A 25978-nucleotide genomic window follows, 5' to 3' on the forward strand; every position below is an offset into this window, starting at 1 on the left:
TGAAGTACCACATAATAGACATGTGAGCAAAATTAAAGTCCATGGGATTAAAGGGACAGTGACAGCATGGATACAAAATTGGCTAAGGGGTAGAAAGCAGAGAGTAATGCTGTATCATTCTACGATTCTGAGGGAAGGCCCAGCCTTCTCCCCTTGTCCTACATTGGCACCAACATCACCGAGTCTCCCACCATCAGCATTCTGGGGCTGAAGCTGAACGGAACTAGCCATATCAACACCATGGCTACTAGAGGAAGACAGAGCCTGGGGACTCTGCAATGAGTAGCTCACCTCCTGACCCCTCAAAGCCTGTCCTCCATCTACAAGGCTCATGTCAGGAGTGTGATGGAATGCTCACTATTCATCTGGATGAGTGCAGCTGCAACAACACTCAAGAAGCTCGATACATCCAGGATAGAGCAGTTCGCTTGATTGGTGCCCCTGCTGCTGGGCTCAAACTCCATCTTCTCCACCACCAGTGTACTGTGGCTTAAGTACATCTGATCTACAGAATGCACTGCAGCAACTTACCAAGGATACTTAGACAGCACCTGCAACCTCTACCACCGAGAAGAGCAAAAGCTGCAAGGTTATGGGAACACCATCACCTCCGAGTTCCCCTCCAAGTCACACGCCATCCTGACTTGGACATATATCCCCCTTCCTTCATCATTGCTGGGTCAGAATCCTGGAAATCCTTACCTAACACCATTGTGGGAGCACCATCACCACAAGGACTGCAGTAGTTCAAGGAAATGGCCCATTACCACCTTATCAGGGCAACTAGGAATGTGCAATAAATGTGGCCTTGCCAGTGATGCCAAAAACCCAAGAACAAATAAAAAATATTTACTTCAGGGGGAACTATACTGCTCATCTTGGCAAAAACCGTGATGTACTGATGCAAGACAGGCAGCATAACAAAGCAAAATACTGCGGATGCTGGAAATCTGAAAAAAAAACAGGAAATGCTGGAGAAGCTCAGCAAGTCAGGCAGCGACTGTGGAGAACGTTTCAGGTCGAGGACCTTTCGTCAGAACTGGAAGATGTTGTTGTGGGAAAATCACCACTCGGAGTCAGACTTAAAGATTCAACATGCAGTTTATTGGACAAAGTACTTTGGGAGAAGAACTGGACGCTCCGCAGCGTCGCAACTACCTCCTCCACTTTAAAATGGTTGTCACGCTTTTTATACCTTTAAAATACAGACTTTCAGTAGCTTTTACATCATTAATCTTGATTACACACATTAACCAATTAAGCCCGCACAGCAACAACGGACTGTTTACACATTAACCAATTAAGCCCGCACAGCAACAACGGACTGTTTACACATTAACCAATTAAGCCCGCACAGCAACAACGGACTGTTTACACATTAACCAATTAAGCCCGCACAGCAACTACGGACTTCCAATCATATTAAAACAACTGTTATCACCTTAAGACAGCATGCCTTTGTTTCATGCAGTCTGGTTCTATAGTTTTATCAGTTCGTTGTGAAATGTCTTTTGTATTCCCAGACTGTAAGTCAGTTTTGGAATATACAAACTCAGCACTTATAACTGTCTTTCCCACAGTCACAGAATCCATTTTGTTTAGTAGTGTCCATTTTGTTAGTAGTCAAGTGTTATGTTTTAATTAGGGTTAGTCTAATCTACACAAAGCGCATTTCGGTGTGGTTTTAGGGTAAAGACCACCGCCATGTACCCAATAGTCACTTCATCGTTGCCTTTAACCCAACCGCCCAAATTTTACGCTAACAATGTTAAAGAATTATATGCAGCATTATAACACTGAACTCACTTCGATTCTGCATGTTTCTAACGATTTGGAACCACGAGGATGAGTTGGCCTTGCCTATATTTTACCAGTACTGGCAATGCTACTGCACCATTATTAGCACAATTAACACCGGCTTAATAAAAGCAATCATTTGCTGGTGCTCACCAAGAGGAATTACAATTCTTAGTACTTCGCACTAGACTATAGGAGTAACTTTCCAAACCTGCACTGTGCATGATTTTGCTCCCATTCATTTAAATAGTAGGAAAATCATGACCAGCGCACACCCCAGTTTACAATATGGGCTTCCATTGGGCAAGGCTCGATACTGGGAGGACAAAGTCAAAAGATTACCCCTTATAATTCTAATTTAAACAAAAAAAAACTATCGCCATGGAGATCTTAATACGTGCTGACAGTAGATATATGCGCCCTCTGTGTTGCAGGAAGATTCCTGGGCGGAATGTTTATGCTCAGATGCATAATGAAAAGGAGCAGGAAATGACCAGCCCTGTCAATCACAGTGAAGACACACAGCACATCATACAAGGGGAAGAGTATATCGATGATGATTTGGACTCCCAGACGCTAGGTAACGGAAGAGGTAGCCTGTTTTTTTCAGTTTCTCTCCTTATTCTAAACAATGATATTTGGAATCAAACTTGCCTTGTTAAAATGTTTCTGTTTGGGTTTTATTTAAGTAATTTTGGGCCGGCAGTGAGCTGCATTATTTTTATGGCGTGCTCCTCCTTGCTCCACAAAAATGTAACTTTTCTGGGCTATTTTTGGATCAGCCAGCAGTGGTCCCTTTAAGGATTGCTGGTTAGGCTGCTCAACATGAGGACACAAAGGGGGAGCATGCATGGTGCACACCCCGCCCATGTGTCTCTGAAAATTGCAGTCACGGTCCTAACTACATAATAGGACCCCAATTTGCATAATCAAGAGGTCTACTACCTAAAACAGGCAGGCGTTCAGCTGCCCATGGAAAGGACCCTTTAAAAATGGTGGCATTAACGGGGTGGTAAGTCTACTGAACCTATTTTGAGGCTGTTGCCACCCCATTAATGCCAGTTTAGCCAGGTTAAATTTTGCCCCACTATCTGTCAGCAGTTAGGGAAAGTTGATTTTTATTTTACGCACTTTGTAGATTACAATGAACTGCACAGGGTAATTTGTTTAAACTCAGAATAACTGGTAACTATTCATTGATGTTGCTGCTATTTAGCCCATTTCTTAACTTAAATTATATCTTTTGTGCACATTCTCATAATGCATATTGCCAGCTGAGTATGAGACATGATTTTGCATTCAATATAGAATCATGAAAAGGTTACAGCACAGAAGGAGGCCATTCGGCCCATCGAGTCCGCGCCAGCTCTATGCAAGAGCAATCCAGCTAGTCCCACTCCCCCGCCCTATCCCCATAGCCCTGCAAATTTTTTCCTTTCAAGTACTTATCCAGTTCCCTTTTGAAGGCCATGATTGAATCTGCCTCCACCACCCCCTCGGGCAGTGCATTCCAGATCCTAACCACTCGCTGTGTAAAAAAGTTTTTCCTCATGTCACCTTTGGTTCTTTTGCCAATCACCTTAAATCTATGCCTTCTGGTTCTTGACCCTTCCACAAATGGGAACTGTTTCTCTCTATCCAGTCTGTCTAGACCTTTCATGATTTTGAACACCTCTATCAAATATCCTCTCAACCTTCTCAGTTCCAAGGAGAACAACCCCAGCTTCTCCAGTCTATCCACGTAACTAAAATCCCTCATCCCTGGAATCATTCTAGTACATCTTTTCTGTACCCTCTCTAAGGCCTTCACATCTTTCCTAAAGTGCAGTGCCCAGAACTGGACACAATACTCCAGTTGTGGCTGAACCAGTGTTTTATAAAGGTTCATAATTCTTTGCTTAATTATTTTTAATTGTTCTAAATGACAGTAAGAAGACCACCGGGTACTTGGAAAAAATATAGTAAATCGGAAAATTTTCACTGTTAGATGCATTTTGCTATGTTCACAAATTTAAATTTGCCCCAATTACAACTGTTTCTCACCAAAATTAATTTTGTGCACATGTACTAATAGTCTTGCATTGTGCGAAACATTCTTTGTGTTATATCTTCTGATTTCCTGTAGCCTGATAAACGGGTTGAGAAAGAAATTCTGTTTTTTATTTTTGGAGACAATACTACTAAGCTACCACAGATTTGCATTCCTGTACACTCCAGTGTTGCATAGGGATAATGCAGCATAATGTATCACTTCTATACAGAATTGGTATGTTTTGGCATTGTACAAAAATATTGCAGTGTATGACAAAAGACTTAATGGTCTGACTTTCTAGTCATGCTGTAGCCTTAATAGTGGGCACCTTGGAAAATAGGTTCAACACTCGGAAGTCAGAGGCCAAAAGTCCGACTCCTACTCTGACCTACATTATCCATCTGCTTTAATCAGTGAAGCAGGGAGGGTTACAGAGACTTTCCAAATTTAGGTTGAAGCTCAGCAAAACTGATTGGACACTTCGAATCTTATTGGGAGAAATATTAGTCCCATCGCGCCCGATTTCTGGGCAAAAAATGGGGATTGAGTGGACCAATTTCCTGACGCAATTGCCCATGAATGATCCCCCTCGGAAGCGCACTGGCTGCCAAATTGTCTAAAACAGTCATTAGGTCCCTTGAAAATGCTAAACAGGTGTCCATGGCCTCTTTTAGGAGCTTGATGCCAAATTTGGCAAAAACTGCGCCGCACATGCTTCACTAAATATTTCCAGGCCTACAACAGTCTAACCAGTGGTCCTTAAAGGGACCACTGTAGGCCGCCAAAGCACAGGTAAGTTTTAGTTTTTTTAATTTACCCTAATGTGGAGCCAAGAGGAGCAGGAGTGATCCGCAACAGTGTTACTGCAGACCACTGCCGACCCACGTCCCCCTCCCCTCCCTCCCTCCCTCCCTCCTCTCCCCCTCCACCTCCCCCCCCACCTCCTGTTCGCCTCCCCTCCCCCAGTATTTATCTGCGGGCCGGCGAGCTGCATCGAGCCTTCATCTTCGGGGGCGTGTTGCTGCTCACTTCACGTGAGACCAATAATCTGGTCATTGTCTCCTACTGATGATGGAGTACGGAGATTCGGAACATCTCTGGACATCAGGATACAAAAATGCCCAAATCATCAACAGTACCTTTTTTTTTGGTCTTTCTTTTATTCTTTGTTACAGGTAGTCACTCCACTGTGGTTCTCAGCATAAACTCTCGGGAAACGCACAATTACTTGAGTAGCTGATGTTTGCTCTGGATGAAGTGTTAAGACTCACCTCCATTTTATTTTGTTGTTCTTGGGGATGGGAGGAAGTGAGGCAGTGAGATGAACTCCATTGTGATGATGGGACTGTGGAAAATCTTGCCTCCAATAGTTACAAAGTCTTCAATCAAGCATCAGTGTGTTAGAAGCACCCTTACAGAGAGAGTGGCCTCACAGTACAGAACCCTGAAGCTATCTCTGCCATACCAGGCACGCCATCTTCCTGTGAATGAACTCTACCGCAAAGGAGAACAAGCCGCCTTCAATATATTATAATGTGAACCTCTCTCTTTCTCTTCTTGCATCCTGTTTGAGAAAAGAAAGTTACATTGCATATCAATTGCCACTTTCCAATATGGACAGTCACATTATTTCCATTCCAATAAGTACATTTTGTACATCTGAAAAATTTTCTGACGTGTTTTGAAAAGGGTGAATAAGCTGTTAATCCTCACTTTGGTTGTCAAACGATCTAGTTTGGTCAAACATACAGGGGTAAATTTTCGTCCTCACCGCATGTTATAGAACCTGCCAATCAATGGGATGAAAATCGAGCAGGTTCTATAAAGGACCAGCAACCCACTCCGCCTGTCGACCCCCTTCCATTGTGGGAAAAACAAAAATTTACCCCATGGTGTTCCAACTCATTCCCAAGACATTCCCATCCTCTTGTAATTTTTCATGAATTTTCATTCTGTTTCTCCAATTAATTTCTATTTTTTTAGACTTTTTTCCCCTAAGGTATGATGTAAACTTTTGATGTTCTCTTGTGTCTGTGATCCTGCAGAGCTTATTGCTGCTGACGAGGTAATCATTTGATTTGACCATCCATTTTAGTGGACAGTCCAATGAGATACAGTACAGGCTATAAATTAATTGGCTGTAACTTTTGCTCATCTGTCAGCCCTCAAAGATTGAATAAAACTACATTTCTGCAGGTTCAACTTAAAACAACCGTTGTAGATTTTGAGGGACACTATTGGAAATCAGTTTCATTGAGTTGAACTGGCACTTTTCTGTGAATTTTCCTCCAAATGGAAATAAACCAGCTCAGTTATCCAAGTAGTTAGGCCTCAGCTGGAGTAATGTGTCCAATTCTGGGCATTACACTTTAGGAAGGATGCCAAGGCCTTGGAGAGGGTGTGGAAGAGATTTACTAGAATGGTACCTGGGTTGAGGGACTTCAGTTATGTGGAGAAACTAGAGAAACTGGGGTTGTTCTCCTTAGAACAGAGAAGGTTAAGGGGAGATTTAATAGAGGTGTTTAAAATTATAAATGGTTTTGATAGAGCAAATAATAAGAAACTGTTTCCACTGGCAGGAGGGTCTATAACCAGAGGACACAGATTTAAGATAATTGGCAAAAGAACCAGAGGGGAGATAAGGAGCAATTTTTTTACGCAGCGAGTTGTTATAATCTGGAATACAGTGCCTGAAAGGGTGGTGAAGCAGATTCAATAATAACTTTCAAAAGGGAATTGGATAAATACTTGAAAAGGAAAAATTTGCAGGGCTATGGGATATAATTCCCTATAGCTGTGATAGAAGTACAATGTCACTAGTAACTTTCCTTGTGTAAAAATGCTCAAACCTGTGAGTTAAACTGTAACTGTATCCCTTGCTCTCCCCCTTCTCTCTCGCTCTCTCTCCCTCTCTCTCTCTCTTTCTCTGTCTCTTTCTCTCTCTCCCTCTCTCTCTCATGGGATCAGTACAGTCTGATGCAAGATTCCTGCCACTACTGGTCAGGTCTCATTGCTACACTGAAGACCCCATTTCATCCACTGTTTCTATTTGAAGCTGTTCGTAATGGCCGTTACAACATCCTTTGCTGTACAAATCATCCACTTATCACAGCACTGACTGATATGTTGATAGGGTGAGATGAAGTAAGGTGGGTGGAGGCTCGTGTGGAGCATAAACACCGGCATAGACCTGTTTGGCCGAATGGCCTGTTTCTGTGTTGTAAAATTCTATGTAATGGAAACTGAACTGGCATCAGTGCAGAGCTACACACTTCAGGACTTGTTAACCATTGCTGACAAGGCTGTTCCTGAGAATGAATGGATCAGCGACATGTCTTCCTAAAGTATAGCTACTGAGAGTAAGCCAGATATTATTCTGGCTTAGGTCACATGTACATATATTTCTTGTGGACGTTTTGGAACAAAGAGCTCTGTTGTATCAGTTTTGGACAGTGCTTTACAGGCCATCTTTAACTTAGTCTTGGCCTGGCATGCTTTTCTCCTCCTTAATTTCTATCCTTTCCCTACGAGGCCTCTTGTCTCCCTGCCATCTCTTTCAGCTGGGAGGTTGAGTAGTTGCAAGCCATGGACTGCCATTAATGTGACTGAATCTGTGATTGGCGGACAAGGCTCTCTTCTACAAAGTGCTTCACCTAGCAGCCCAGCTTTTGGTAGCCCATTCCCACCAGGCCCTTTCAGAAACTCTGGAATTGGTGCCAAGTTGATCTTAAACATCAGCAATAAGGGTAGCACAGTAGCAGACAGTTGAACACTTATTGAAAAGGCCTGGGGTCGAACACCCTCAGAAATTCTCCCGCTCTATCACCAAAGCTTCGTCAGAAACCCTGTTTACGGGTGTAAATGGGTGGCAGAGCGGGAGACACTGAGGAAATTCACCCCACCCCCTGGCTCTAGGCCCAACCTGTGCTGTGATCAGAACTTGACTCAATGCAGTTGGTGAGTGTCCTGAGCTCTGTTGATGGTAGCGAGCTCTACACCTTGGTACGTCAGGAGAAACATGAAAAGAAAGGGAGTCCCATTCCACTCTGCAAAAGTGTACTCTCTATCAGCCAATCACAGTGTGGCATCAAGAGCTGTCAAGGAGTTGTCCAGCCCAGGCTGCCGTTGCCCTCCTGAGGAGGAAGCTCGGTAGCTGTGGAAATCTGATAGGATATAAAAATGTACAGGTCAACAAAGCTCATTCTATATGGTGCACTAATGTAAAACATTCTCAATTAAGCTTTTTGAAGAAAACATTGCACCCAGGAGTCCAGGGATGATGTAATATGGATTATCTGTGGTTCTGTAATGACTAGCGCAGAATTCTAGCTTGTGGGATATTAGGGAGTTATTTGACGCTGACTCAGGTGGTCTGGTTGTGAAACCAGTGCCCTTACCACTAGGCTATTGTGCTGCCTCTAATGCTATTTGAAAGATTCAGTGTACACCTTTTTTTTAACCACCTGTGCTCGCGACCGTACTCTAATTTACCAGATACCAAATGTATTTACAGCCGTGTGTTTTATTTTCAAATTGGCAACAATAGCTGTTTGTATAGTACATTTTGAAAGGGCGCTTTTATGTAATTCAAATTATCAAGTGTTTAATAAAAAAAATTAATTATATATAAAAAAATTTAAAACACTTTTATTGATAAACACATTCACTCACTCATTCACACTGGAAGGTCTCTATAAACATGGCCAAGTCACCATTGGATTTCCAACAGTAAGAATGCCTTTTTCATTCATTAATTGAGAGTCCTGCCTCACAGTTGGTGCAGGGAGAGGCAGTTAAGTGAAAACATTTTGATTACCTGTGGGTCAAGAAAGCCTGTTCATTTGGTGCACTTGTGCAACACTGCACAACACAGATATGCCCACATGAATTGTACGATTGGTAAACTGAGTCTGTTATTTGTACATTGCTTTTGTATATAATTTCCCAGGTCACAATTTTCTTTCGATAGTTATAGTAATGTTTGTAGACTGCTAGGCCTACTTGTTGCAACAAAAAGATGAACTCTGTATATTTATTTGTTTGGAGATGCTACTTATAATTGTTAACACAAATCTACGATCTGATTGCACAGTGTAATCGATAATCTTTTAATTGTTTGTGTCTGTTTTAATTTCAGTGCACAGAGGTATGTGCACGTAAATGCCTGAATGCGGTACTTATTTTGTTAAACGGGATCTTTTCAATCTTTATATTTTGATTAATGCACTGGGCATAATTAATTTTTACAAGCTGTCAAACTAAGTAACGTGCTGTGTATTCGATCGCATTCAAAGGTATGCCTTTGTGAACGTGAATGCACTTGAAATTTTGTTTAATAAACACATGGATCCAAACTGCACTCAATGTTGGTTCCTTATTGTATTTCACATTACTGTGGAATGTATTATGGTTTTACTTTTAGTAACATTTAATACAGAAACCAAAAGACCTACTACTGCATTGTACAAATATTGGTTGTTTTGAGGGATTCACATGACTAAAATATTCCTTTGAGGGTTACATAATTGACCCATAAATGTGCAACAATATTTGATGTTTGACACAAATAAATATACACGTTGGATGAACACTTAACATTTAGTTGTTTGAGCACTTTTGATATCAGGGGTGAGAAGTAGCCAATCGGAAGGCAGTAGTCTTCAGTTCTATTTGCCAGTGTAATTTCTCGAAGATTATGAACCTTTCAGGTCAGTGCTCATGCAATGGTAAAAAAATTACAGTGTTATTATAGCTACTTGCAAGGTTTTAGTTCAAAGGTGTATTTATTTTTTATACTTTAAAGCAAAAGTTTCCATGACACCCGATATCTGTTGTGACGCTAGACGATATTTGTGTTGTGGGGTGTGTGTTATTTGATCAGTCTGTAAATATCAATTATTAGTCATGGAGGAACTTAAAAATCAGCCGATCTGCAAGGAAAGTGATGCCAGGATAGTCCTGTTGATTCTTTTTGTTTGCTGAACAAGGGAGAAAAGAGAGGAAATACGTTCCCAGCTTGCATTGCAGTTGGTCGTATACCTGCAAAATGTAGAAAATGGATGTCACAAAAAGAACTGTAAAATAAAAAGCATCTCATGGCATTATTTTGCTGTATTCTTTGAATAATTTGTGGATATGTATAGTTGTATGTTGTACTGAGGTGTTAAAACTATGACATAAAACCTGGCAGTAAGAAGCCCTTTAAAAATGACCTCTTGCACTATTGAAGCTTTCAGCTGGTGATCTAAAATGTTCAGAAGCTAATACATATCTAAATTCAATACTCTTATGATGATTTTCAGTTTTGTCAAGGACAAAAGGCTTTTGAGAAAAAAAATTAGCATTTTGAGAATATGAAGGGTGCACTTCATCTGTGTTTCCAAATGAAATGTTTTTATTCTGTAAAATAAAAGTCTGTTCTAGAATGTTGTACCAATTAGGCGTTCTAGTCTTGGTGTACTTCTTGTTTCGATAGGCAGACAGTGAAGTTAACCTCTGCCTTTTAAAAGTTTCAGTGTTTCACAAAACTGTAGCAAGAATATAGAAATAAGTTCCAGCATCATTGATTTTAAAAAGTGTCTTAGCTAAGAAATCAACCGTTATGTGTATTGTGTTATATAAGGAGTGGCAGTGTTGTACATCAGATAACCTAGGAACCTGAATATCAAGCCTTTGTGGGAGAAGAAACACTCTGCCAGCTGTTGTGCTGTGGGATGATGCCAACCAGTGAAACATAGGAAGCCCCCCAAAGATATAGGCATCCTTGGCTGCACATGTGCCTTCTAGGCTTTGGTTCCAATCAGCATTAGCAGGTCTGCGTGCAGCCTGCCTGCCTGTCAACACGTGGCTTAGGGGCAACTGGGTGAGGGGGAGGCGGAGAAGAGCTATCTTGATTGAATTTTTTGAGGAGGTAACAAGGATGGTCGATGAGGGTAATACGTTTGATGTAGTCTACATGGATTTTAGCAAGGCTTTTGACAAGGTCCCACATGGCAGACTGGTCAGAAAAGTAAAAGCCCATGGGATCCAAGGGAGAGTGGCAAGTTGGATCCAAAATTGGCTCAGTGGCAGGAAGCAAAGGGTAATGGTCGACGGGTGTTTTTGTGACTGGAAGGCTGTTTCCAGTGGGGTTCCACAGGGTTCAGTACAAGGTCCCTTGCTTCTTGTGGTATATATTAATGATTTAGACCTAAATGTAAGGGGCATGATTGAGAAGCTTGCAGATGGTACAAAAATTGGCCATGTGGTTGATAGGAGGAATGCTGTAGACTGCAGGAAGATATCAATGGACTGGTCAGGTGGGCAGAAAAGTGGCAAATGGAATTCAATCCAGAGAAGTGTGAGGGAATGCATTTGGGGAGGGCAAACAAGGCAAGGGAGTACACAATAAATTGGAGGATACGGAGAGGTGTAGAGGAACAGAGGGACCTTGGAGTACATGTCCACAGATCCCTGACGGTAGCAGGACAGGTAGATAAGGTGGTAAAAAAGCATAAGGGATACTTTCCTTTATTAGCCGAGGCACAGAATATAAGAGCAGGGAGGTTATACTAGAACTGTATAAAACACTAGTTAGGCCACAGCTTGAGTACTGTGTACAGTTCTGGTCATCACATTACAGGAAAGATGTGATTGCACTAGAGAGGTTCAGAGGAGATTTACGAGGATATTGCCAGGACTGGAGAATTTTACCTATGAGGAAAGATTGGATAGGCTGGGGTTGTTTTCATTGGAGCAGAGGAGGCTGAAGGGTGATTTAATTGAGGTGTGTAAAATTATGAGGGGCCTAGATAGAGTGGATAGGAAGGATCAATTTCCCTTAGCAGAGGGGTCAGTGACCAGGGGGCATATATTTAAAGTAATTGGTAGAAGGATTGGAGGAGAGCTGAGGAGAATTTTTTTCACCCAGAGGGTGGTAGGGGTCTGGAACTCACTGCCTGAAAGGGTGGTGGAGGCAGAAACCCTCAACTCATTTTACAAAGTACTTGGATGTACTCTTGAAGTGCTGTAACCTACAGGGCTATGGACCAAGTGCTGGAAAGTGGGATTAAGCTGGATAGCTCTTTTTCGGCTGGCACGATGGGCCGAATGGCCTCCTTCTGTCCGTAACTTTCTATGATTCCAAGAGGATTTTATATTTTAACATTAAGGGGGAAAAAGGTGTATCTTGTGATTTTTCAATACTGAGAAATTATTGTAAAAATCACTGAAAATTGCAGCCATTTTATTTGCAGTGAAAAGCCAGAGTGGATTTCTTAATCTAAAATCATCAACAATGTCAAATCAGGTTCGATGTCGGAGCCTGTGAACATGAAATAATAAGAACATAAGAACATAAGAACATAAGAAATTGGAGCAGGAGTAGGCCAATCGGCCCCTCGAGCCTGCTCCGCCATTCAATAAGATCATGGCTGATCTGATCCCAACCACAAATCCAAAGAACACAAGAAGTCGGAGCAGGACCCGGCCACATAGCCCCTGGGCTCTCTCCGCCACCCACAGGGCATTGACCGATCCGAACTCAGCTTCATATCCAATTTCCTGCCCGCTCCCCATAACCCCTAATTCCCTTTACTTCTAGGAAACTGTCTATTTCTGTTTTAAATTTATCTAATGATGTAGCTTCCACAGCTTCCTGGGGCAGCAAATTCCACAGACCTACCACCCTCTGAGTGAAGAAGTTTCTCCTCATCTCAGTTTTGAAAGAGCAGCCCCTTATTCTAAGATTATGCCCCCTAGTTCTAGTTTCACCCATCTTTGGGAACATCCTTACTGCATCCACCCGATCAAGACCCTTCACAATCTTATATGTTTCAATAAGATCGCCTCTCATTCTTCTGAACTCCAATGAGTAGAGTCCCAATCTACTCAACCTCTCCTCATATGTCCGCCCCCTCATCCCCGGGATTAACCGAGTGAACCTTCTTTGTACTGCCTCGAGAGCAAGTATGTCTTTTCTTAAGTATGGAGACCAAAACTGTATGCAGTATTCCAGGTGCGGTCTCACCAATACCTTATATAACTGCAGCAATACCTCCTTGTTTTTATATTCTATCCCCCGAGCAATAAAAGCCAACATTCCGTTGGCTTTCTTGATCACCTGCTGCACCTGCATACCAACTTTTTGATTTTCTTGCACTAGGACCCCCAGATCCCTTTGTACTGCAGTACTTTCCAGTCTCTCGCCATTAAGAAAATAACTTGCTCTCTGATTTTTCCTGCCAAAGTGCATAACCTCACATTTTCCAATATTATATTGCATCTGCCAAATCTCCGCCCACTCACCCAGCCTGTCTATATCCCCTTGCAGGTTTTTTATGTCCTCCTCACTCTCTACTTTCCCTCCCATCTTTGTATCATCTGCAAATTTTGATATGTTGCACTCGGTCCCCTCCTCCAAATCGTTAATATAGATTGTAAAGAGTTGGGGACCCAGCACCGACCCCTGTGGAACACCACTGGTTACTGGTTGCCAGTCCGAAAATGAACCATTTATCCCAACTCTCTGCTTCCTGTTCGATAACCAATCCTCCACCCATGCCAGAATATTACCCCCAATCCTGTGATTTTTTATCTTAAGTAATAATCTTTTATGTGGCACCTTGTCGAATGCCTTCTGGAAGTCTAAATACACTATGTCCACTGGTTCCCCTTTATCCACCCTATACGTTATATCCTCGAAGAACTCAAGCAAATTTGTCAGACATGACTTCCCCTTCATAAAGCCATGCTGACTTTGTCCTATTAAATTATGCTTATCTAAATGTTCCGTTACTGTCTCCTTAATAATAGACTCCAAAATTTTACCCACCACAGATGTTAAGCTAACTGGCCTATAATTTCCAGCCTTCTGCCTACTACCCTTTTTAAATAACGGTGTTACATTAGCAGTTTTCCAATCTGCCGGGACCTCTCCTGAGTCCAGGGAATTTTGGAAAACTATCACCAAAGCATCCACAATCCCTACTGCCACTTCCCTCAAGACCCTAGGATGGAAGCCATCAGGTCCAGGGGATTTATCCGCCTTGAGTCCCATTATTTTACTGAGTACCATCTCCTGAGTGATTTTAATCGTATTTAGCTCCTCCCCCCCGAGAGTCCCCTGTTTGTCCAGTGTTGGGATATTCTTAGTGTCCTCTACTGTAAAGACTGAAACAAAATATTTGTTCAGCATTTTTGCCATCTCCATGTTTCCCACCATTAATTTCCCGGTCTCATCCTCTAAGGGACCTATGTTTGCCTTAGCCACCCTTTTTCTTTTTATATAACTATAGAAACTCTTGCTATCTGTTTTTATATTTTTTGCTAATTTCTTTTCATAATCTAACTTCCCTTTCTTAATCAATCCTTTAGTTACTTTTTGCTGTCTTTTGAAGAATTCCCAATCTTCTATCCTCCCACTAAGTTTGGCTACCTTATATGTCCTTGTTTTTAGTCGGATACTATCCTTGATTTCTTTACTTAGCCACGGATGGCTGTCATTTCTTTTACACCCTTTTTTCCTCAGTGGAATATATTTATTTTGAAAGTTGTAAAATAACTCCCTAAATGAACACCACTGCTCATGTACCGTCTTACCCTTTAATCTATTTTCCCAGTCCACTTTAATCAATTCCGCTCTCATACCATCATAGTCTCCTTTATTCAAGCTCAGTACGCTTGTTTGAGAATCAACCTTCTCACCCTCTAATTGGATATGGAATTCAACCATGTTGTGGTCGCTTGTTCCAAGGGGATCCTTAACTAGGACATTATTAATTAATCCTGACTCATTACACAGGACCAGGTCCAAGGTTGCCTGCCCCCTTGTAGGATCAGTTACATACTGCTCAAGAAATCCATCCCTGATGCACTCAATGAACTCGTCCTCAAGGCTGCTCTGCCCAATTTGATTTGTCCAGTTAATATGATAATTAAAATCCCCCATAATTATGGCTGTTCCCTTATTACATGCCCCGACTATCTCCTGATTAATACTTCTTCCAGCAGAGTTGCAACTAATAATGCGTGGACCTGCTTGAAGCAAATTTAGCTGTGCACTTCACATTCAACAGCACTCATTACTAAGGATTCCCATTCTGTGTGCGAAAAAGTATCACAAACAAGAAGAAAAATGATTTTTTTATTCACTTTATTTTAATATACAATGTATTTTTGTATTGCATTAAGAAACTAGTAAGATTTGGACTAATAATACACAAAAACATTAACAGCTTACAGATAAAAGTAACAAAACACTAAGGTGCAGAAATAATTGTGTATCATTTACAAGCTTGGTTTATACAAGATGTCTGTTATTGTCACTTAATTTTTAAAAAAAAACAAAAATCAATACGCTTACAGTCCAGAATTCGGCTATTCCTACAGATAAAACAGATGCAGTATTTACATCACAGTGAAGCTGTGGTTAGAAAACCTCTTGCTTGACTTACATCTGTCATCAGCATAGTTTAAAACTAATAAAAGGTCATATATACATGATATTTACTCACAGCGGGGGGGGGGGGGGGGGGGGGGTTATTAGTTCAAAAAGAAAAAAATGAGATTTGACAAATGTAAAATTTCACTCCATTTCATTCCTAAATATCAGACTAAATCAGGGCTGGGAAATAAGAGAAATTCATCGAGCTCAGGTGGTGGGCAATAGTTCAGCTTGAATTCACACATTCTCTCATTCATGCCTCAGTTTTCTCATAGTTAAACACTACTGTTTTTTCTTTTCCAATTATCTGTCTCCCCTCCTCCCCGCCCTTTCTTGATGGTGTTGGCACATGCTGTAGTAAAGTCCTGTGGTAAGATGAAGAAGAGGCCAGTCTATGGGAACCTCGACAGCGAGCCTTGGCAGGCAATTTCATTGTGGGGCAGAAGAGTTGGGCACAATCTTGTTCTCACCCTATGTTTACATATATGCACTTTCCAGAGTTCACTGGATGGCAAAAAAGCAGCAGGATTCCCTCTCCCTAACTCAGGGATGCAAAGGCCAATTTAAACCAGCAAACATAGCATTCCCCCCATGGATTTTTGCTGGATTCTTCCTGATCTGCTTGGCACCATGGGAATTACCTTTCCCCAGTGGATGCAAAAACTTGAATCAAAAACTCTGACTTAAACAGAATAGTTGTACTAGCCCTTGAAATACAAGCACTGCTTTAAAAAGAAAAACATTTGCATGGGAGGGTGAGAGAGTTCTGCACAAATTTACATTTGTCCATTTAAAATAAACAATATTCGGGGTCAAATGTCCTTGGAAGGCTTTTTTGGGGGCAGAACATCTGCCATTCATTATTCATGCACTTGATCCCATCCCACTTTCTGGAGCCAAGGGCATTTGCATACATCCAGCAGACGCCCGCACTATTAATGTCCCAACTGGGACTTCCACCTCAGGAAACTTGCTGGTGGTCCAGCCGCGTCGTAATGGTACCAGCTTAAAAAGAAATTCTAAGAAATAATTTGGCCATTTTTTTCTTTTGAGTGGCCAGTTTTCATACTGCAGAGTGATTAATGGCAGTAGGGAAATCTCAGCCTTTTAAAATTTAAATGCCTTTGCTGACCCAGCAACACTGGACACCTGGGGGACACTAAGGGGGTTTGATGGGGGGGGGGGGAAACTGTGGGAAGGACATCATATGATGTCATCCTGAATCTGCATGCACACTTGCCCTCATCAGAACGGATCAGAAATTTTGATGGGCAGAAACCCAATGTAATCGAGTTCCGGCCTCATCTGCCCGAATACAACATTATTACATCCAAAAGGCCAAGGGAATCTGGCCCCACTATATTTGGATGTTGCAAGTTCTGAAGGTGCATATCAGACATTTGGGCATGTACTACTCATGATTTTTCAACCATTTAAAATAAAAGTGCCTGCCACAGCCTCTAATGATCCTTTTAACTTATTGCACTAATTTAGTAAAGTTAGGCTCGCTTAGCCTCACCAGAACTTTGCTAAAATGGAACCTATCGAGCCAGAGTGGGGTTCGTGATGTAGAATCTGTAACATCATGCCAATAAGTACCGTTCATAATTCACTAGTCCTTTTTTCTATTTGGGATGATTCATATTCCACACATTATATTTTCCGTGCATTGAGCTGACATTTTACGGTAAATTTTATGAATTTGCACAGCGCGTTGCCTACCAAAGATCATGCGAGGAATTTGGACATGAAGATCAGCAGACCCTGCAAAACTTTCCATCTATTTGCCCGAATTCCCTGTATGTGTTCCCAGCTCTGCGCCAGGAACGCAAATTCATAAAATTATTCTGTTAAGGAATATTCAAATTCTATGAGAACCAAGGTCACGAAGGGGAGAAGTGCACAGCTTCGTCAGTCATCTTAAGCCTTTAGAAGACATGAAAACACAAGAAATCGTACATCATCAAAATTTAAATAATTTACAAAAGCAAAACACATACCTGGGTATAACTATGGAATTGAGAATTAATAACATTTTATTGCATATATTTGCAAGGGTTCTATTTTTGTCTGGAAAAGAGAATTGTCCATTTTCCTTCCTAAACTATGATCTGTTAATATCGCAAAGACATTGGGGGCTAAATTGGTTAACCCCTGAAAACAGGTGCGGGGATCGCAGTGTGTGACTAATCCGCACCTGGTTGTTGAGATGCAGGTAGCACGTAACATTCGTGCTGCCTGCTGTTTTACATGATTGCTGTGTGCAGCAAGCCCTACCTGTGCTGTTGGCTGCTCACCACTTAATGGCAGTCTGCACCTCTTAAAGGGAAGGTGCACTGTGGCTGCAGGAAGTGGTGGAATGTCAATGGTGAAGTGAATCTGTGCTGCAACATAGTGAAGCATGGAGATGACGGGAACTCTGGAACTTTTAATGAGCAGCAACTTGGCTGCTCAAAGTTTGCGGAACTCTTATATTTTCAAAATATAAGATACGGGTCTGAACGGAGATCAGAAATCGCACACGGAAAACATAGATGCAAGTCCCGTCCTTATGGTTACAAACTGTTGCGTTTTTTCAAACATTGAATAAAGGTTGCTCACAACTACATCCCACATCCTCCAATCTGCATGCCAGATCCCGCCAATCTGAGTTTGTACCAGGCCTGGAAGAGAACATGCATCAAGGTTCTCTGATGATGCACTAGAGGCCTTGGTGCAAGAGGTGGAGAGAAGGAGGGGCATTCTATATCCGCGGGGGGGGGGGGGGGGGAGTTGGGGGGCAAGAGGCCCTCCGGACATATGCTCCTGAGGCAGTGGAGGCAGTAGGGAACGAGGTCAATGCCAGGAGCATAGCACCACGAACATGGATGTAGTGCAGAAAGAAGTGCAATGATTTGACACGAGTGGTCAAGGTGCGTGAATTCAGCTGTCAAGTGGCATCTCCTACCAACTACACCACTAGCCTCATCTACTGCTCCACACACTACACCCCCATCACCCACCTACCAACAACTCTTCCAATCAGAGGCTTCATCTCACCCTCACACATTACCACTGGTGCAAGCTGCACAACACACAGGTCACACATGCTGACAGCTGTTCAACCATGACAACCACATCACCCAAACATCTTGCAGGATACTCAACAACACACGTCCCGCTTTCATGCAGAAGGTAGCGCATAACAGGGGGCAGCAAGTGGCAGTGGCTCCATGGAACATGAACCTGCTGTCCTCTCTATGGATGACAACATTTCTGTCCCACCCCTGCCACTCTGCCAGTGCCCTTGCTGTTGCCTGTCAGCTAGCCAGCCCACTCCCTGTAGAGTATTATAGGAACATAGGAACAGGAGTAGGCCTTTTAGCCCCTCGTGCCAGTTCCACCAGTCAATGAGATCATGGCTGATCTGTGACCTAACTCAAATACTTGCCTTAGCCCAATATCCCTTACCACCTTTGGTTAACACAAATCTATCACTCTCAGTTTTAAAATTAACAGTTGAGCTAGCATCAACTGCCGTTTGCGGAAGAGAGTTCCAAACTTCTACCACCCTTTGTGTGTAGAAACATTTCCTAACTTCACTCCTGAAAGTGCTGGCTCTAATTTTCAGGCTATGTTCCCTAGTCCTAATATTCAAGTATAGGAGACTGCTAAAAACAGGTACAAATGCTTCAGCAGCCAGAAGCGATAATCCAGCAACAAACCTGGAAATTCTGCATGATCCCCTTTAATAGCCATGGTGGGGGGGTCCTCCATCCTGTTTAAGGCCTGTTCAGTTGTGCGAGGTTAAGACAGTGCATTGGCTAAAGCGTGGAGTTCCAAAATTGCATCTGTCTCTTTAAATCAGAACTGCACACTGATCTACTGCGTAATCTCCCTACTTGCTGTCGGCGATCATTAGGTGCGCATGGGCAAACGCCTTTACCAAGATGGCGTCCGACACACATCACGCATCTCGGACGCCATTTTCGGTCCTTAGAATTCCACATAGCGCCTAACCAACAGGTGCTATGCGGCCCAATTTAGCCCCCCCTAGTTTTCTACTGGGCATTTAATATATGTAATTTCATAAGCAAGGACAAGTAAATAGAAGCCAATGATTACGCAACCGTAACGGTTTGCTTTATGCCCGTAATGATGTGGAGATGCCGGTGATGGACTGGGGTTGACAATTGTAAACAATTTTACAACACCAAGTTATAGTCCAGCAATTTTATTTTAAATTCACAAGCTTTCGGAGGCTTCCTCCTTCGTCAGGTGAACGATGTGATTTTCAACTTGGTGTTGTAAAATTATGCCCGTAAGGCAGCTAACAAGCTACTCAAACAAAATAATTGTGTGCGAATTCTGTAGAAAAGTGGCCCAGTGAAGTTTGAAAATAGCCAACTTTACCAACCGACCAGTAAGCTCTGTTGTGGAGAAACATGAGCGTATTTATGTTGAGGAGGATCACCCCCAAAAATAATCAAAGATGGCAATAACTGGCAGGGTGTCATGCACGAAGTCAACATGGTGTCAACTATTTGGAGGACTTGGTGGGATGCCCTGAAAAAGCTGCATGATTTAAAGAACACAAATGTGAGGCATGAATATTATAGTAAAGTAGCAGCATAGGACATATAGGAAGGAAAATCATTGTTGTTGAAGGTAAATGCAAAAAAGACTACTGAAAGAGAAATTGCAAGATGTAGCAAGTAGTAATGAAATATGTAGGTTCAAGCATATCTACATTACACATGCCGTGATGGAAAGAGAATCTAATGATGAAAGAATTTTCAAATCATTGGGCTAGAAATTCATTATGGCTCATTTCTGGGATCATAACTGAGACCATACAGCCAAATCAGAAGACCCAAGGTCAACAGAAATTGGGCCTCATTTTAATAATTGTGACGGGCTGCCGGCACCTTCCGCACCACCGGAGGCAGCTCGCCGCTTTGTTGTGCTCCAATTTCGGCCGGCCACCTCGCTGGCAATGGCCTGTGGGTAAGTCCAGGTTTCTTCAGTGGCCTCCAGTAGTCTCTTTAAGAACTGTTGGTTAGGCCGCTATAGATCAGGAAAAACTAGTCGCAGCTTGTGCAGTCTGTTTAGTCTTAAAGAATTTCACTAAGCGGCCCTGAAACAGGACCAGGAGCCTCAATTCAGTATTGAAATGCTCGTTTCAGGCAGCCGTCAGGGCCACTCAAAACAATTTAGCAGCAGCCTGAATGCAGCTCACTGTTGGCATTTGAATGAGGTCCGAACCCGAAAACGGTTCTGACTTCCAAACACCGGCTTTTGAACAGGCAGTTCCACCCGCTTTTGCACCCCTTTCAGGCAGAAGTTGAAGACTACCCCCACAGTCTCTTTGACATCATGTTGTGAATATTTGGTTCATAATGCACAGATGTTAGCATTAATGTAAAAAAAAATGAGGAAATTAGCCCCAGCTCAGCAGGCATATTTCCAGACCCCAGTGCATTTTACCCAGACACCTAGGGACTACAGCACCGGTGACGGCACATTCTTTGACTATTAGCCTTTGGCATTTCTGGCAATGTGGAACAGAAAGCTGAGCCATTCAAAACATAGAAATTTACTTGTTCATTGCCTTCAAACCCAAGGTTTAGTTTTATTGCAATGCATCACAGCCTAGGAATTTGTCTCTGATTTCTCACAAACAGACATAGCCCATAATTAATGCGACCAAATGCTTATTGTTAACAGACTCGCAGCTGAAAATAAAAATTATTCTTGGTAAAATGTTATTTTTTTCTGCAAGAGGTTAATAACACTCTTTCTAGATGAATAATACATTACCAAATATATGTCTACACTGGATTTATAGTCCACAACCACACAGATTGACTTTTTGTGGTGTTAACACTGAAGATAACTGAAAGATAACAACTGAGATTCATGTTGCATTTCTGCAAGATGGGGAATGTTTTAGAAATCTGGATATTAAATGGAGATTGAAGTGTTCTGCATAACTTGTTGCACTAACGCCTCGTAGAGGCTCCATAATATTTTTGTGATGTAAATCACATCACTGCATTTCGTGTTTGTACAAGGAGAGAACCTTCATCCTCAACAATATTATTTGGCAAGTAGCAATTTAGCAGTGATGGTAAAGATTGATGTTAAAAACATTTTAGCTGTTCATTTACGTTCACTTTTAGACTGGTGAAATGCAATTTGCCTCTTCCATCAGTCAGTCTGGTCACACTCAAAGTTTAATTGTAATTACACAAATTAAGTTTGTTGCAACTTTAGCCTGTGAACATGTTTACGAGTTGTCAGGAACGCCAGACCAAACCTGAAACCTGTAGTTAAAACCTTCTTATCTCTCTTCAGAAAAACTTTGCAGTGATGACTCCACATATAGTTGAAACCAGCAGGAATAAAATTACTGAAACAAGCGAGGGTAAATTTTGTGAGGCTCCATTCCCAGCACTCGACAGAAGCGCGGATTGGGGAAGTGGTCACAGAGGTCAGCGCCTGATCAATCACAGGAAATTCAGGTGCACAGAGCTCGCCTTCTGCCGAGCAAGGCTCTGTGTGTGAAGCCTCGCCTCTCAAAATTTACCTTTAGTTGAGAAAATTTAAAGCAAGTCTTCATAAACAGATACATTTTTATATATCCTTAAAATCCCATTTGTATTGGAAGATGAGGATTATGAATTGGCACAAATAACAGACAATGTAAGGCACGGTAACTGGATGGAATTTCTTTTGATAAAATATACATTGTTTCCTAGAAGGTTTACTAAAACAGATGAAATACTTTTCCTTGCTACCAATTAAATCTGCCAGTTTCTAGTAAAACTATTTCAGAGCTGATATATATATATATAAAATATGTATTTTATCAATATAATAATAACTAGGGCAAGTGATTTGGTTGTTTATGACACCCCACAATAAATTTCACAAGTTTCTGCACTTGCTATGCATTGTGCAATTTGCTGCCTAAGTACTGCAACTGTGCATAAAAGGTCCTGGAGGCAGTGAAAATATCCATTTTTGACTGGCTATGAGCAATAACAAATCACTTGCCCTAATAAGAAGCAACAATATGATTATGTTCTAAAATAAAAGCAAAATACTGCAGAATCTGGAAACCTGCAATAAAAACAGAAAATGCTGGAAATACTCAGCTGATCAGACAGCCTCTGTGGAGAGAGAAACAGAGTTAACGGCCCCGATATTTAGGGGAAGGCGGAGAGGGTGTGGGGGAGCACAGTAACGAGGGGAAAACCCAGCAAGGCCGGTGACGTGGAGGCCCTGCTGATTTTAATAGCAGGGTCTTATTTAAATAAAAGAATGCGGACTGCCGCCAAACAGCTGGCCAGATTGGCAGCCTGGCTGATGGGTGGGAGCAGGAATTTGCGGACGGCCTGAGGGGGTGCTCAGCAGCAGGAGCAAGGCTAGAGACAGCACAGAAGAGATTGCTGCATATTGAGGCGATGGCACATGTGCCCCTCTAAGCCCCGGGAATTCCCATGGGTCCCCGGCCATTAATGGAGGTTCTGGCCGCGATCGGGGCGGGAGGGGGTGGGGGGGGGGGGGAGCCCAAGGCTTCCTTATGAGGCCTGGAGAAGCAATCCCGCCCCTTCTGGCCCACAAGGAAATCTGAAAAAATATATTTAAAGCTTACCTTCTGCGCCTCTTGTGGCCCAGGATTCGGCTCCCAATAGGTTTTGCCTGACGGGGGAGCTGACACTGTCCCCCCACTCAGGCCTCGGGTTGAAATTGCAGATCGGGTTCTGATGACATCATTGTCCCGATCTGCATATTTAAAACAGGAGCCCGCTTCCTTCCTGTGGGTGTCCTGCTCGCCTGCTCCAAGGAGCAGCTTAATATGGGGACACAGTGAGAAGGAAGCGGTATCAGTGGGGGTAAGTGACTCCCGTTATTTTAACTGCCCCCGCCCAGTTTCCTGTCAGGGCCCAAGGTTTCAGGTTGACCTTTCATCGACCTGAAACGATAACTGTATCTCTCTTCACAGATGCTGCCTGACCTGCTGAGTGTTTCCAGCATTTTCTGCTTTTAATATGAGTTTATTAACAGCTGAATAACATGGAAAGAAATTGCTGATACAAGTCTCTGAAACAAAGGAATTCAGCCAAGTAGGTGCCATGCCCATTGGTGAGAAATAGGGATTATTCATCAAGATATTACAATGCTGTACAGAAACACATATCCTACACAAAAACTGTATTATTTGTAGTTTTTTTTTGGTTTTCATTATTTTATATTTAATTCAACATTGAAATCATATGGGAACCTAGACAAATAATTTTTAAATATGGACTTACTTCAAATAAAATTATACATAATTACATTTTCCTTGAAGTATAAAAGCACATCAACTATCTTACATCAAAACTTAAATTCTTTACCAATATCACTTGTCTATATATCAAAAGTTGCCCGTGTATCAAAACCCTCTTCATTGTAGGTCAAATGAAGTTAATAACTGTGGAATGACACAAGCTACAGTAAATGACAAGTAAAATGTCTTGACAGGGATCCATGATTGAACAAACATTTTTAAGAACCAAAATCAACCTTGCATGGAAAATACAAGAAGTAATTTTACCTTTAATGAACCAATACAATGCTGCGTTGTCGAAAATCATACATTGTTCCTGGAAAGCTCTTGCGCACCACGTCTAAATAGGGTGCACACCAATAAAAACAGGTGACAATTGTCAAAATTGGGTGGATACTGCGGAATTTATGGGGCCACTGATTTACTGTGAAGCTTTTTCTTTGAGGGAGCACCATACACAAAACACTCACTGTGCTTGTAATAGAATCATAATTTAAAAGGGCAATCTAAAATGCCTCTGTTGTAATAAATATATATTTTTCTCTTTGTATTAGAGATGTTTAAATTGTCATTTCTTTTCTGGATTTAAAAAAAAAATGATGTGACGTATATCCACTAAAACAAACATGACATTCTTGAAAAAGTGTCCAGTTTGTAGTATTCATGCTGTAAGTAACACATTTAGCCAATCGACTATGTGGGGGGGGGGGAGGGGGGCGTGTGCGGTGGAGGTACAATTAAAAAGCCTTCAGTATTGATCCAGGACCATAAAGCTACACTTCAACATGGTAACTGCTAACTTTCCGCAGGTTATTTGAGGACCATGCACTCTGTGTAGTTTTTTGTATTGAAGGACTCAGTAGCAATGCTTCCGGTCTTGTACAAAATGTTTAAGGAAATAAATATTAAAATGTGAACTCTTCCTATTTTGTTTTTGTTTTTATGTTCCATTCTTCAGCTCCCATTCCTATAAAACAAAATGAAAAAAGTGAGAACAGCCACTAGATGATTTCTATTAGTGTAGATTCCCATGATCCTTCCAAATCTCCAGATTTTATTTAAAAAGATAAATACCATATAAATGTTGCTTGGTCATTCAGCTCGACAGGCATTAATACTGGCCACGACTGATGAGGTTTTGGATTTTTCCAGTTCATGGCCAAGGCACCAGAAAATAAAATTTTGGGATATAGTATATGATTAATTTGAGACATGATAAGTGTAGCATGCTTGAAAGGAACATGTGACTTTGGATCTATGGTTCCCAAAGATTTCCACCACTATCTGGATCTGTTGTAGACTAATTGATAGAGATTGATTGCCGTGATTAGTCAACAACTCCATTATCGCACCATGCGACGACCAGGATGGTAGAAGGTGAACTAGGTGGACCTTGGTCTTTCTTCGTCCATCAATTCCTATGTTCCTATGACCAACACTGGGCAGTAGTGGAATGCTTGGTCTTACTGAAGAAAAACTGAGACAACCCATCTAACACCTGTAGAAACACACCATCTATTGGATAACAAACATTTGGAGTGGCCAAGGAGAATCCAATGGCCCACACCATCCCACTCTTGGTTTGGAGAAAGAAATGTGTGCTGGTAGATGCAGCAGCTAATGAATGAGTTAAAGAGGAACAACAGGAAAAAAATAAAATAAGTGAACTGTATGTTCTTTAATTATGATCAATATATGTGTTATTCATGAAGCCCTACTTGCACCTGTATATTTCTGAGTTAATAGGAACGAAGTGTTAGCAGGAACGAAGTGCCACAAAACATATTTGAAAGTTCTTTATCTGAATGCACGTAGCATTCGTAACAAAATGGACGAGTTAACGGCACAAATAACTACGTATGGGTATGATCTTGTGGCCATTACAGAAACATGGCTGCAGGGTGACAACGACTGGGAATTAAATATGCCAGGGTATTTAACAATCAGGAAGGACAGGCAGGAAGGAAGGGGAGGTGGGGTGGCTATGTTAATAAAGGAAGGAATCACTGTAATACAGAGAAATGATATTGGGACAAAGGATCAGGATAATGAAACAGTTTGGGTAGAGATAAGGAATAATAAGGGGAAAAAAACTCTAGTGGGCGTAGTATATAGGCCTCCTAATAGTTGCAACTCTGCTGGAAGAAGTATTAATCAGGAAATAGTCGGGGCATGTAATAAGGGAACAGCTATAAATATGGGGGATTTTAACTATCATATTAACTGGACAAATCAAATTGGGCAGGGCAGCCTTGAGGAAGAGTTTATTGAGTGTATTAGGCATGGATTTCTTGAGCAGTATGTAACTGATCCTACAAGGGGGCAAGCAACCTTGGACCTGGTCCTGTGTAATGAGCCAGGATTAATTAATAATGTCCTAGTTAAGCATCCCCTTGGAATGAGTGACCAT

General features: G+C 41.8%; 2 protein-coding genes across 4 annotated transcripts in view; one reads left to right on the forward strand and one right to left on the reverse strand.

The window, feature by feature from the left end:
• The window catches only part of sorcs2 (sortilin-related VPS10 domain containing receptor 2), a 598225-nt gene extending 589037 nt beyond the window's left edge, over positions 1 to 9188 (forward strand). The window contains exons 26-27 of one of the 2 annotated variants that reach the window (XM_067991267.1): positions 2232 to 2389; positions 5005 to 9188. In XM_067991267.1, the coding sequence (XP_067847368.1) occupies positions 2232 to 2389; positions 5005 to 5069 (223 nt within the window). In that variant the 3' untranslated portion in view covers positions 5070 to 9188. The remainder of the gene's footprint in view (positions 1 to 2231; positions 2390 to 5004) is intronic. The other variant, XM_067991275.1, reaches the window with a different exon arrangement.
• A 5771-nt stretch (positions 9189 to 14959) lies between these two features.
• afap1 (actin filament associated protein 1) overlaps positions 14960 to 25978 on the reverse strand; it is a 276822-nt gene continuing 265803 nt past the window's right edge. For both annotated transcript variants that reach the window (XM_067991293.1, XM_067991286.1), the window contains one exon: positions 14960 to 24535. In XM_067991293.1, coding sequence (XP_067847394.1) covers positions 24509 to 24535 — 27 coding nt within the window. In that variant the 3' untranslated portion in view covers positions 14960 to 24508. The remainder of the gene's footprint in view (positions 24536 to 25978) is intronic.

This window comes from Heptranchias perlo, chromosome 1 (assembly GCF_035084215.1).
Source record: "Heptranchias perlo isolate sHepPer1 chromosome 1, sHepPer1.hap1, whole genome shotgun sequence".
Taxonomy (NCBI): Eukaryota; Metazoa; Chordata; class Chondrichthyes; order Hexanchiformes; family Hexanchidae; genus Heptranchias; species Heptranchias perlo.